This window comes from Parasteatoda tepidariorum, chromosome 1 (genome assembly GCF_982258835.1).
Source record: "Parasteatoda tepidariorum strain Cologne lab strain chromosome 1, Ptep-v5.0, whole genome shotgun sequence".
NCBI classification, from domain to species: domain Eukaryota; kingdom Metazoa; phylum Arthropoda; class Arachnida; order Araneae; family Theridiidae; genus Parasteatoda; species Parasteatoda tepidariorum.
The window spans coordinates 12,040,802-12,055,817 of record NC_141755.1 but is presented as its reverse complement, the minus strand read 5'-3'; the positions used below and the strand labels follow the sequence as shown (position 1 = coordinate 12,055,817).

At 30.6% G+C, this 15,016-nt stretch overlaps 1 protein-coding gene across 1 annotated transcript in view; it reads right to left on the bottom strand.

Moving 5' to 3' along the window:
* The window catches only part of LOC107454742 (uncharacterized), a 44,353-nt gene that overhangs the window by 20,795 nt on the left and 8,542 nt on the right, over positions 1-15,016 (bottom strand). The window contains exons 2-7 of the mRNA XM_087159343.1: positions 9,487-9,528; positions 8,487-8,645; positions 6,926-7,132; positions 3,785-3,820; positions 1,734-1,958; positions 219-284 (exon numbers count right to left, since the gene is read on the bottom strand). Of these exons, the coding sequence (XP_087015469.1) occupies positions 219-284; positions 1,734-1,958; positions 3,785-3,820; positions 6,926-7,132; positions 8,487-8,645; positions 9,487-9,528 (735 nt within the window). The remainder of the gene's footprint in view (positions 1-218; positions 285-1,733; positions 1,959-3,784; positions 3,821-6,925; positions 7,133-8,486; positions 8,646-9,486; positions 9,529-15,016) is intronic.

The following is a 15,016-nucleotide window of genomic DNA, read 5'->3' as shown; positions in this document are numbered from 1 at the left end:
TATGAGCAGATTTAAAAATACTCTCAGAGAAAATTAAAAACTTATCAATAATTAAAGAATAATATTATCAAAAAGAGTCTTTTTGGGTGAAATTATTTTCTATTAGAATATTATTTCTATTTATACATAAACATATTATAGTATGTAGTGAAATATTTAAAGTAATAATTACTTTAAATAAATTTAAATTGAATAAAAAATTTTGTTTATTGTCTTACCGTTGACATCAGAATTTTCAGCTGTAAAAGATTCTAGAGAAATACCATCGTTTGCAAATTCATCAGCTAAAAAATAAATCGTAACTTAACCTTTTGATAAAAAACAGAATTTCCATACTTGAAAACATAGTTTTTTTTTATATAATTAAACAGCAAAAATGCTTTTTCCCATAAAATAATGTATGCCCTGAAATTTTTAAGGGAATTCCGTTGTTTATAAATTCATCTGCTAAAAAATAAATCAGTACTCACCCTTTTGATGAAACAGACTTTTATCTCTGAGAATCTATTTTACTTATAAAGTTAAAAAATGTTTAAAATGTTTTGTAAAAAAAATGTTTTTTCTTCATAAAATAATGTGTGCTGTTGAAGTTTTTAGAGCAATTCCGTCGTTCATAAACTTTCAGCTAAAATATAAATTAGAGATGAATTACTGGACGAAAACAGAATTCCTATAGCAAAAAATCTAGTTTCCACTCAATTAAATAAAAAAAAATATTATGAAAAAATCCCCCCTGAAAGTTTATAAATTAATTCCCATGCTTGAAATTTCATCAGTGAAAAAATAATAAATCTTATCTAAACTTTTGATAAAATTTTTTTTCTTCATTTCTAAAAACTTGCTTATCATAAAATTAAATCTAAAAAAATAATAAAATAATTTCTGCCATAAGAGTTTCTGGTGGAGTTCCGCTGTTAGAGAATGCATCACCGAAAAAATTAACTATAACTCAACCTGTGGATTGAAATAAATTTACGTTTTAACTTATTTTTTATAATAAAACTTATTTTTTAGATTTAAAATACTTTACATATAAAATAATAATATTCTTATTAAATGACAATTTTAAGACTGTCTATATTAAAATGACAGAAAGGAATAAAGAATTCTGTTGTTCCATATTATATTATTTATTATTTCATTATTTTGTTTTAAATAAATAAGATTGTTTCGTGCGTCTTATCATTAAATTTTTTTAATTATTTAAGAATTAAATTTTTACAAACGTTGATTTTTTTAGCAGTCATAATGTGACAAGTTTTAAAAATATTATAATGCAAAAATTTCCGTAACATTAATTTCTAAGCATTATTAATCTGTATAAATAACTGGATATTTTTAATCTGATATTCCATAATTTATTTTTTTTTATGATTAGTCGTTAGATTAAAAATTTTTTACAGAAGTACTTTACTTAAAAGTAATTGTGGAACATTAGTAGTGATTCTGATTAAATATTATGAATCATAAAGCGATATTTGCTCGTTAATAAATAAATTTAAAAATAGAAATAATGCAATAGAATATAATAAATTAGAAATAGATTTTTTAAATGGTATAATTAATAAGTATGGACCATTGCTTAGTTATTAATTAATTATAAAACGTTTTCATTAGCATAATCTTAAATAAGTTAGATAACTATAAGCGTTCTTAAATAAAAATTTTATCGAATTCTATCGAAGTTAGAAAATTATCCAGAAACGGAAGTAATAAAAAAAAAATAAACTTACGGCAGTAAAATTCTATGGGGCAGCATTTGTTTTCGTGATATATAGGGACACAACCCCTCTGAAGTTGGAGTTTATTTTTTTCAAACAAACAGTTTTGTTGATAGCAGCTACTGTTCGAGATTCCTCTCCAATTTTCGGTGCAATCACATATCAGGCATGGGTCATCTGACGGATAAATCTTTGCACCAACAGGATAGGTTATTCCATCATGGACACAGAAATAGTCTAAACAAACAAACAGAAGAACATAATTCTAAAAGCAAATCAAATTCTGCGATAAAATCCCGAAATAATAAAGTATAGGATGTCTAGAAAAGGTTCGTTCCGCAGTGAACTGATCATTAAGACACTGTTCCCAGAGATTACCGAAGTCACCCATCACTAACAGCGGTCAGTGTGCTGGTGGGTGACAATTTTCATAAGTCTGCGGAGGGACCGAAGGTGTGCGGTATTGGTCCTCGTTAAACTGTTAGACCTTAAAATACTCGATTTCGCGAGCAGGTCGTTGGGTTACCAAAGAGGAGGAGTCATCCTCGCTGCAGAGGATCAAAACTGTGATGATATGTCTTCGGATCATCCTCTGGGATGTTTCCTAGACCGTCTCCAATAGTCCATTGTGCTGCTATAGTGCATGTAAATAAAGTACTGCTACTAGTACTAGAAAAGGTACCGAAATAAAAAAGTATAGGGTGTCTTGAAAATATTCGTTCCGCAGTGGACTGATCATTAAGACACGGTTCCCAGAGATCACCGAAGTCAAGCATCACTAGCAGCGGTCAGTGTGCTGGTGGGTGACAATTTTCATAAGTCTGCGGAGGGACCGAAGGTGTGCGGTATTGGTCCTCGTTAAACTGTTAGACCTTAAAATACTCGATTTCGCGAGCAGGTCGTTGGGTTACCAAAGAGGAGGAGTCATCCTCGCTGCAGAGGATCAAAACTGTGATGATATGTCTTTGGATCATCCTCTGGGATGTCTCACAGACCGTCGCCGATAGTCCATTGTGCAGCTATAGTGCAAGAAAATAAAGTACTACTACTAGTACTAGAAAAGGTCCGACGAATGATAAAATCCTTTAAAGGAAAAAAAGGGGATAGAAATACGAAGTTATGATAAAAAAAAAATTTCTCTTGTACTAATTTTCTGTTTAATTGTGAAATGAAGGCATTATATATATTTATCGTCACTTCGAATTGAAACATGTGGCTTCTATCATTCTTTTCCATCTCACTCTATTTCAGGCCAGATATTTTGCCTCTCTCCGTGTCTTTCCTATTGGTTTCAATTCGTTTACCATCATTCTGCGCCAAGCATTTTTAGGTCTTCCTCTTTTTCTATTGCCCTGAGGGTTCCAAACAAAAACTTGCTGTACTTTAAATTTTTCAGGTTTACGTAGAACATGACTAATCCATTTCCATTTACGTTTTTGAATTTCCCGATCAATCGTTTCCTGATTTGCTTTTCTAAGGATTTCTGCATTGCAAATTTTATGGGCTATTTAAATCAAAAAACTTTGAAACTATGTTGCGTTAAATCGTAGCCCGAATCCAGCAGGCTGAAGCTAAATAATAAAATTGTCAAATGACAGAGACATTTTAATCTAGCACTTTAGAGTTCTCTTTTCTAACTTTTATTTTGTATAAACAAATCTTACATATATATGGTTTTAGTTTTATTGAATTTGTATCCTGATAAAATAATTATGAATTTAACAAAATTGAGATGAGAAGTAAGAAATTTTCATTAAATTTTGAATTTTCGTTTTAAAACGTCTTTGTACCATTATAGACGAGGCGTATAAAGTTAAGTTTCCTTTTAAAATTTTAAAAACTATATATTTAAAAACATCAATGGATTATTATTTCGTAAAACGCATTTGTTTTAAAGTTTAAGTATTTCCGCAGAGTTCATAGAAAGCTAATTTTTTAATTTCACTTAAAATCAGTTTATTTTAAAATCAATTTATTTTAAAATTTTATATTAAAAACACCCATTAAAAATATATTAAAAACACATATTATGAAGTGTGACATTTAATTATTTTTGAACTTACCTTCGCCAGTAGCTTCATTTTCATTTGTATTTAAAACTGGAATTGAAAAAAAAATGCAATTATAAATTGGATTTTTTTTATCTTATAACAATTATATTTATTTTATGAAAATCATACTGTACGAATCATAATGGCCCGCAAATATTCGGTGTTAAATGATACTTAATGATGTCGTGCAAAAAATAAAGTAGTAAAAATTCTTCTGCGATCAACACGTTCTTGATTTTGTTCCTTTGACAAGATTAAAATTGAAAAAAAAAAAAGAATTTAAAATGGTGCTTGATTGTTTTCCTTATTTTTTGTTTGCTGCTGTTTCTAAATGTTACTTGCCAACACCAGTAATCCTGCTTTTGAAACCAAGCGAAGCTAAGGCAGATGGAGAGCTTCTTGTTTTTTATTGGCGCCATCTATTGTCAAGGATACGATTTCAGTCACACACACACGTCACAGCTCTTTTTAAAGAGCTGACTCTTTCATACATCGATTCACTCATCCACAGATCGAACTTTTGACCTGAGATAGAGAACGATCAATCTCCAATTCAATACCTCTAGAGGCACTGATTTGTTATGGGAACATGGAGGACTTTGGGACCCTGGCAGATTTAACGCGCACCAATCCCCATTTATTACTTTTTACTATATATATATAGTACTATTACTATATATATATATATATATATAAAAATTTTTTAGACCAACAGACGGTTAAAAGCGTTTAGCATGAACAGCTTAATAAATTCTTGTTTAATTCAAATTAAAATGACTTTAGCGAGTGGGGGGGGGGAGGCGAATGATTTTTCTTGAATATTTAAAGTGGTAGTAAATTTTAAGCTCTGGTATATTAATTTTTGAAATGAGAAAAAAAGTATGGTCAAAACTACCAGATTATGGTAAATATGGTAATATTTTCCGTGTTTCTGGTTCTAGGGGAGCATCAAGAAGTTCGGTAAATTTAATTGATGAATGTCGGTGATAATTCTGTTAAAATTATCAATAAAATACGGTTTCAAATTATATACGATCAAATTTGGTAATTTTTTATATAAAATTATTTTTTCGATTATTTTAGCCTTATACCTTTCAGCATGGCATAAAAACACTTATGCGGTTAAATGTATCTTTTAATTTTATATTCTTTACTAAATGAGTGGTAATAAAAGTTATAATTTTGAAAATCAGAGTTTCCAGTATACCAGTATTACCATATGAAAGGAAAAATTACCGAAACGACGTTTTTTTTATTTACCAAAATGACATTACCATACATAATTTTACCATAATTTTTTTTGTTCGTGTGACTAGTTGACCTGTCTTTCGTACGGGGTGGTAAAAAGTAAATAGCCAATAAATCGGTATTGATCAACACTACAAAATCATGCAATTCCAGTTTTCTTTTATTTACAATTATTTGTTGCCCTTCTCGGTGAATTTATGCAATGAGTTTGAGCAAAACATAATTTTAGAAGTTTATCAAATCAAAATAAAGATGAATTATATTCAGCATCATTTGGCAATGTGCTGCTGCTCGAAGTCAGCTCCTGAAATTTAAAAATTACCATAATTAACAATTTTCTCCTATACTTGTTCCTTTCGGTAGGTCGTTAGAAACTTATTTCCACAGTACCTATTGTAGTTATTTTGGTTCTAATATTAGTATATTTAGTATCTATTGAAAACATGAATTAACATAATACCTGGAGTGCATATTACCAATACCATTTAATCATTATTGGCATCAATATTAAGGCGAATTTTATGGGTCTTCCATAAACGTTTATCTTTATTAGTTTAGTTCTCGAATAGCAAAATTTTCTTTCATTCTAATTCTTACCTTTTGGCAAAATTAAATATGCATCATTGGCGTCAATAAACAATATGACAATTTTTTGGGATTCTCTTATACGAATAAATAACTTTTTTACATTAACGTAACTTTTTTAATATAAATTTTATTTTTTTAAATTTAAGTTTGTACCTATTAATAATACTAATTAATTGTAATTATCGAAAATAATTTTTAATAACACTATTATTTTTGTAACCATTTTTTGCGAACTAATATAAGTATTTATTTTGGTATTTCCAGGTATTTATTAAACTATCGCCAAAGTATTTACTAACTCCAGTGATGCTTAACTAAATATGGTATTAACTATTACTGGTATTTTATTTATATTTTATTACCTACGTTGAACAGAGGATCCAATTCTGAGTTTACGACTATCAATAATCAACCAAGTAGCCTTGTAATTTTGAACCCAATCACAGAAGACAGGGGAAATCCAGGATTAAGCATTAGAACGAATTAGTGTTTGTGGAGAACTTTTTTGATGGAATTAACCCGCATTTGCGTTATACGGAGATAAAAATCACGAAAACCTCCCACAGTTAGCCCAACCGCTAAGGAGATTCTAACCCGTAAGAATCGGAAAGCGCGAGCTCTGTTCCCTAAGCCTCTGCGGCTCAAGTGTTTTGCTATGAAGTAATAGTAATAGTGAGAATTTCGCTTTAATATTGTATTAATTAGACAATGAAGACGAATCGCCTTTTTCGTAATCGTAATCGTGCAATAATCCTAAAATGATTGGAGAAAAGGTAAGGTTATATCAAGGAAAGCAAAACTGCGAGCCAAAAATTAGAATTTCAATTGACGGTTTATATCCGTTTACGGTGAAAAACGAAAAAAAAAATACTGTTTTGTCAGCAAAATAGCTTTAAGCCGTTAATTCTATGGAGAATTTCCTAGAAAACAACGGGTATTTTTAACAGTGCATACATATAAAGATTCTGCTTTATTTATATGGATTTAATAAATTTAATTAACAATGATAATGATCACCCCTATATCTATATAGTTTAAAAAATGAATAAAAACTGATTGTCACGCAGTGAAATATTTAAGTTCTGACAAAATTAAGTAAATAATATTTGTCCTTTCGCTATAACTTCAAAAATAGTAGGCAGCTTAGGACTTTCGGGTGGGCATTTATGCAAAGCGTCGCAAAGTCATGTAAGCTGTAATCAATATCATGTTCTATAATTGAACTTTTCAATTAATTGACCCCGGTGGCCATTATAGAAGCATCCGGAAATAGAGAAAATGAAACGCGTAGGGATGTAGCTAGAAATCTTATCTTACCACACTCATATTTAGATGGACAGCAGTGATCCTTTTCGTACACAAGGTGACAGTTTGAATCTCCCGCATACTCAAGTTGAGGACACTCTTTGTGCCGACACACAATCTGCGCTTGTTCCTCAACTGCAAGGCACCTACAAGACTGACACTTGTCTGTGATGTTTAATCTAGATCCTACTTTGTACTCCTGATTCTGGTAAATGCAAACTAAAAATATATTTAATGCTTTCAAAATGCAAAAGTGATGTGCAACTAATGTATACAAAACGATGGGAGAAAAACTTTCAAAACAATTTTTCCAATTAAAGAAAACAGAACTGGTGCGAAGTACATGAATTTTTATTAAGACTTTTCAAGGCATCGTATACAGAAAAAATACATTAGCACGCTTCGGATAGATTGAACTTTGCTTTATCAGGTAGTTGAAAATGACAGTGTAAGATGTTATGTTTTGTATGTAAATTGAAAAAAATCCAATGAGGGGGAAGTTTTTCCTTTATTATCCGTGCTTATAAAAATGACTATTCTTAAAACCTTAATCAGAGTTACAGCTAACATTACAAACAATTTTCGCCTCTGGTCAAGAAATATTTAAATAATCTATTGCCAAATATTGTTAAGACTTATAACACACTTTCAAATTTCCTTTTCTCCCATTTTTCTCTCCCGTCCTTTCTCCTATTTTTGATGTCTTTTTTTTTAATTCACTTCTCATATTTTTTTTCTCCCATTCAGCTTGAATTTTCTTCATCGTCAATTTTTCTCCTATTGTCATTTTTGACTACCTGATGAGGAAAAGCTCATTCTTTCGTAAATTTGTAAAAGCCTTTATCAATTTTTCATCAAGCGGAAGAAAGAGTAAGCGAGCAATGTAAATAAATCAGCAATATTATTATAAGTAAAAATTCAATACAAGATGATTAAGTTTTTTTTAGAAACATTTAAAACTCTTTTTAAAATTTCAGCAGTGAACATTTGTCGATTTAAAAGTAATATCAATTTTCATGTCACTCAATGGTAATCCATTCCAAAATTTTTTTTTTTTAATTTTCAGTTATTCATCATCTTTATCAATTATTCATCATGTCGAAGAAGTGAGCAATGTTAATAAATAAGCAATATTAATATAAGATGTAGAAAGCTATAAGTAACAATTCAACACAAAATGATTTAAGTTTTTTGTTATATACAATTTAAAATTTTCATCAAAATTTTAACAATAAACACTTGTCGATTTAAAAGTGATATCAATTCTCATGCCATTCAATGTTAATCCATTCCAAAATCTAATTTTTAATTATTCATCACGAAAAAATCAATCAATTCAATCAATTATTTATCATGTCGAAAAAAAAGTAAGTGAGCAATGTAAATAAATAAGCAATATTAATGTAAGAGGTATAAGGTTATAAGAAACGATTCAACACAAAATGAATTAAGATTTTTGTTACATTCATTTTAAAATTCTCATTAAAATTTTAACAATAAACATTTGTTGGTTAAAAAATAATTGTTTACTTGTCGGTTAAAAAGTAATTGCTGAAAGTACGAAATTGCTTACTTTTCTGCTCTTCGTTAGTGCTGCTCGTTAGAGGGCACAAAAACTTTTTAGGGCAGCCGCAGGAATCAACTTGTACAACCTGACACCCTTTTGTCTCGTAATGTTTATAATACCGCCACTCACAGTTACAGTTATTTTCTAAAGGCTCTTCATCATAACCTAGAGTGAAATAATAGTTAAAGGCATTTACTACCTGAATAATAATAAATTAATCATTTTGAATATATTTGTCAAGTACATTGAATGTGTAGTATGCAGAAAGCTCACTAAAATCTGACTGCTTTAATCATAACAAAGGTGTATAGACATAGTAAAGTGGTTATGCGCTCCATAAGGAGACCGCTTACAGAACCATCTGGTGGGAAACGTCACTCTAGCGTTTATATCTCGAAAACGGTACAAAATATGAAGTAAAAGGATTCGCAAAGTTGTACATCAACATCGATGTAGTGCATTAATGCAAACTAAGCTTATGCACAATTATTATTTAGTGTTACTATTGACTATTAACGCTAACTAAAGAACTCTTAAAACGTTCTTTTGTTAGTTCGTGATTTCCTACATCGTGAAGCAACGAAACGATTTAAGTAAGGGGAAAAATAAAGCTAGTAATCAGAGGTTATTTTTTATTTTCAAACTTTTCTTTACTTCTTAAATCAGTCTCATCAAGTCACAAACGAAAAGTTCTTTTTTTATTAATATTAATGCTTACAAGGTGTCTATCCATAATAAATCAATAATTTTATAACAGCTTTGTATTTCACGCCTTTTCCACTTGTACCTCTAAATTCTAAAATTTTAAACTAGGTAGCGCTCTAAGCAATTTTATCTTGTAGTACATACAACCCCTTTACTATACCTGGATACTTTTTTAAAACTATAGTTGCAGCCGATAAAATTTTGGGAGCGTGGATACGGATTTTATTGGGCATTCTGCATAATATACTGTGCATGGAATGTTAAAATATATATCGAAAATCAAGTAACAAATATAACTTACTCGTGGAATTAGTTTCTTCATATTTTTCATCTGGAATATTCCCTGTAATATAAACAACAACAAAATGAAAGGATTGAAGAAATTTAAATCATCAAGATGTTTCGCTGATAAGCGAAAATAAATGTCTTAATTGGTAAACTAGAACAGAAGTTCCGACAGTATGCTCATTCTAGAACATTTTACTGAAAGTTTAAGCTAAAATTACATTAATTAATCTTCACTAAAATAAAATTGTTGCATCCCCATTTTCTTTTCGTATGAAAAAAAGAGCTTGAATTAGGCGTATATGAAACTTAAAATACTGTACCATTAAGGGTTAATACGAAAAAGTTTTGAATTGTAAAATATACAAATATTTTCTTTTTTTTAAGTTGGTTATTTTTATATATATAAGAAAAGAAACCTTGAAATTTTAATGGAATCGATTTAATAGTTCTCACGAAATAATTCTAAAATACGACTTCCTTGAAACTGTATTGCTCAGAAACTACTGAAATTTCATTAATTTAGAATTACTGTTCAGATGCGAATCAATCAGAACTCTCGATATGTTTGCTTCGATTTAAACATTTGAAAGAACACTTGATATAAATGATAGGGGTGAAAAAGAATATACGGATTGAACACTTATAGGCAGAACATATGTGAAAATACGCACGATGCTCCAAGTAAATATTTTTAGAATGCTTATCATAAAGGAGCCCAGAAAAGTTTACACATTAATTAATAACTAATTGAGAAGAAAACAAAAGGGCTATTGACACGTGATAAATAACTATTGAGGAAGCGAGAAGAGTTTTTAATTATCGCCTATCGTTTCCTTTCTATTTCTTTTGGCGATTAAACAAGTTCTGATATTTTCAGTTTCGAAGATTGAGAAATTTCAATGGCGTTTTTGTTTACATCTCTTTAAGTATTAGTGCGCGAATCCTAAAGTGAATTCAGACAGCTGCTTTACCAAAGATTCTATAAATATATAAAGACCATGTGAGAAATACGGTTTATGTTCGTGAAAGGTTATTCGGAGAAAAACGAATTTGCGCATGGAAAGGAAGGGTCTTTCCACACCGCTGCCCACCTTCACTAAGTAATAACTCTAAGGGAGAACCAATTTTTCAAGTGAATGACTTTTTGAAATTTAGTAATCCACAAAATACAACAGATGGCAATCCAATTGTCATTTTTATGAATAATGGACTTTTCTCAAACATGTATATGTTTCCTTATTAAATTCTACGCTGAGTTATGGTAGATAGATAGAGGACACTTTTCATCTAAGATAGAGGTAGGTGTGAAATCTTAATTACAAATCCATCAGGAAGTTTCGCCTCTTATTTCTCGTGTCCATGATATATCTGGACTTGAGTGTTAAAAGTAACGTGCGTAAAAGATTAAAACACTCTATTTCTTATGCCCGGTATCATGTTTATTTCTCTATCTATATACTAGGTGGCAGTACCTGACTATTTGTATTATGCTTTGAAATAGTTTATTCTAAACTAGAAGTCAGTAATCATCAAAAAGTACACTAAAAATTACCCGAAAATGAAAGGTGTATGCATATATTGTATATTCACTTAGTTTTTTATAATTTTCTTAAATCGTCACTTTTACGACCGCTTTCTTTAAAATTATGCGGCCATTAAAGGGGTTAAGAAACTAAATAAAGCTTTCTACTCAAAACATGTCATTAAAAAATTAGTTTGGAGAACTTTTACGAAAATATTCCGGTTTACTTATTGCTTTTTAGCATTTATATGCTCTTTTAATATGTAGAAGGTTAAAACATATTACTAAGCATAATAAATCGTACAGTATAATGCAGCCATCGTAAGAAGACGACGGTGAAGATATTATTTGCCTGAAGGTTTGTCATTTGTTCGAAGATTTTTCCCCACTTACCATAAGCATCCTTGATACTGTTTCTACGTAACACCAATTTTATTACTACGTTTTTATAGCTTACCTCTATATTAGTAACGAGAGAATTTTATGCTCACATTTTAACTATAGCTCCATGTTCGATGACAACGCTAGTAACAGTTGCTTTCTGACCAAAATGTCCAGAATTATTGTCATTTCAAAGCTAAATGGAATTTATCATCCTTGATTGTTTGCTATAGAATAGTCAAAGGCAATTTATCAATTATAATCTTGAAAGTCAATCAAACTTCTGTCCATTTTAACACGAACAAGAGCAATAAAACTCGAAAGGAAGTTCTGTGCTAAATGGCATAACAAGATTTAACGTCCCCTTGATCACCAAAAACTACGAATCTGTTGTTATATCATTGCCCTATAGATTTAATCGTATATTTCCGACTTAACTTAAATTACAATAAATTTGATTGCTTAAAAGGGCGATAAATGTCAATAAATTTTTTCCGTCAGTCAAAATTTCGATCACTTTCTGACATGCTAGATTGCTTGAATTTTAATTCTAGCTGCGTGTTATACGAATTTCAGTTGTGCCCTAAATGCTGGTGCAAGCAAAAATTATGTCACCATTTTATCGCTGGAAACAGAACGTAACCAGAATTATCTTCTCCTTGTTAATTAATTTAAGTAACTTAATTAAGAAAATTTTCATTTCACTTTATAATTAAACAAACTTGACAATTATGTTGACACATGGAAAAACGTGTGTAGAATCTGAAAATAAATTTGCTTCTTGAAAATTTTCCTTCGTCTGATTTTTATTTTTTAGCAGCTATTACTTAAAAAACACGCCTCGTATGTTTAAAATTGAATATTAAATACGTTGTTGTTGGAATTCAAACTATGTAAGTGTTGCATGCTTTGACTCTGATACTTAAACTATTTTATTCAATAGAAAATAGATATATTAAATACTTTGTTGATTTTAAATTCAGTGATGAAGTACTTAGTTAGACATTGATATACAAACAACTCTATTTAATAGTAAACAGAGTATCAGTTGAAATTCTAAGTATGGTAAATGGCTTGCTTCGACTTTGAAATGCTAACTACTCTATTTAATAGAAAACAGAGTATTAAATATTTTGCTGTCGTTAAAATTCCAGATAAATGGAGCATTATAACTTTGATAGACAAAACATTTGTATAAAAGCAAATAAATTTAAAGACTGTCTGCATCAAATTATTACTTTCTTGAAGCACATCCAAAAAATGATGACGCCTAACCAGTCTAAATTTTTAGTCAGAAAGAATTTAAAAAAAAAAGAGTTTCGTAAGACTACTATGTCACTTAACAACTAACAAAAGGGTTTGGCTTTCTCACTTTCTATACCAATGTCAAGTTCATATGCATAACCAGCTCCAATTTGAAGGTTTCTTTAAAAGCTTGTTATTTCTGTCACGTCTTTATTGTTTATCACCTCTTTACACTTTCTTCTTCGCGAATGAAATTAATAACCCTGAAGCAATAACAAGAACAACCTCGCGACAGTGAGATTCATCGAGTTCCAGACAGCACTTTGAACATAACTGATCTGCTTTGCAAAACTAATTTTAGGAACTTAAAATATATTTGTGTTTTGTTTCTATAATTCTGTATTATCCAAAGCATGTAAACGTTAGTTTCAACATATAAGAATAGGTTTTTTGAAAAACAAAATTAGTAACAGTAAAACAATTAGTTTATTGGCATGCATGCTTATATTAAGAATTTGTGGGATGATAATCTTTACTTGAAAAAAAATAACCAAAGGGATACAGATTTTATTACCGTCATTGAAAAGCCGACCCAATTTTGAGTTTACAACTACCAATGTTCAATTCCGTAGCCTTGTAATTTTGAACACAATCCAAAAGACAAGGAAACTATAGAATCCAGTATTGGAAGAAATTTTGCTTTCGTGTGGAGGACTTTTTGATGGAACTGATCCTCATTTACCATACATGGAGAAGAAAACTACAAAAACCTCCCACGGTTAGTTTGACGGCAAGGGGACTTTAACCCTCGATCCGTCTACCACTAAGAATATTTTACATCAGCACTGTGGTCGGTGCGAGCCGGGTGTGGAATTCGTTTCGACCAGCCATCGCTGGGATTCAAACTCGGTTCACCTTTATTCTCTGAGCCACCACGGCTCAAATAACTTGGATTACAGATTGTGGGACTCAATAAAAAGAAATAATTTTGCTCAATGACGAGACATAACAATTCAAATAAGGAACAGTTATGACCACTCTATTAGGTTTGTTTATTTTTAAAAATTTCTCTCTAAATGTTAAGGTTTATATCTGGCCACATATAATCTCCTTCTCTTTACAACTATGTGGTTGCCTTACTGCAACCTCGGTAAATAATGTATTTTTTCAACAAATATAATTGTTGATAATTCCCGAACTAGCTATTGAACGTCAGTTTTCTTATTCCACTATATTCCCTGTCTATTTTCCCACACATCTTCGAAATTACAATTTTATAATTTTTGAAATTTATGGAGCAAAAGAAAATGTAACGGTAAGTTGAACACCTGAAACAGTGGCGGTGGCGGCCCTTACGAGTTTTTATTAAAGTTCTCCACTTTACAACTCTATACTGTACTGTTAGAAATTTCTGGGAAGAAAGAATAAATAACAATTAATTTGATATTTTACCATATCAGACAAAACATTTAAATAACCATAAATAAGCTGGTATTCAAATTGCTAACTGTGAGGAAAAAAACTTTATTAACTGTTTTCACCTCATGTGATTAAACTATCAGAAGTTTTTCGTACCAACTAGGTCCATTTAATGAAGACACTTAGTTCCTAACAGCTGGGTACATATTGTAGCCAAGGGGGCTAATCTGTCAATCTGATGACCGTCAGGACGGGGGTTCGAGTCCAGGCGTTGACGCCGCAATATTTCTTCTATTCCCTTGAAACCCGGACTATTAGAATTCGATATTCTGATTCACGCTTAGATGCAGCACCGTAAAGCTGCTTAACACAAAAAAGGGTTAAGCAGCTTTACGGTGCTGCATTTAATTGCCATCTTTTACGACAGGTAAAGTAACCAGATCACATAATTAAAGAGCATTCCACGGTTCTTTTGAAAAAGCACAACTTAACCTCAACCTAACTCCAGTGCCTATTTCCTAACGGAAAGCCTAGCTCCAATGCCATGTTAAATTTCTTGTTTGCGGTTTTAAAGCCATGCTAGTTGTAAATAGTTAAAAAAAAACGTATGGTTTTGTATTCATGTTTTTTTTTACCAAACTAGCTGTAAACGATTTCGAAACTGCAAAGGTAAAAAATGTTCTCTACCGTAAACGTAACTGTTAATTGGATGGGCAAATTGCTACCGGTTACTTTACAGTTGTTTTAGAAAGAAAATTCTAACACAGTAAATGAAAAACTCTTTTCAAGAAGCATGTTGCTCTTAACAAAATCTCTTTTAAAGATCTCTCTCCCTGTCAGAATTTTTCAATTATTTTAATTCAATTTTTTTAACCAATGCATTGTTAGCTAGATCAAATTTACAGACTTCAAAAATATTTTAAAAACTAATGTTTACCATAAATATTATTCCTTTTAAAAGTTATTGCCTCGAAAT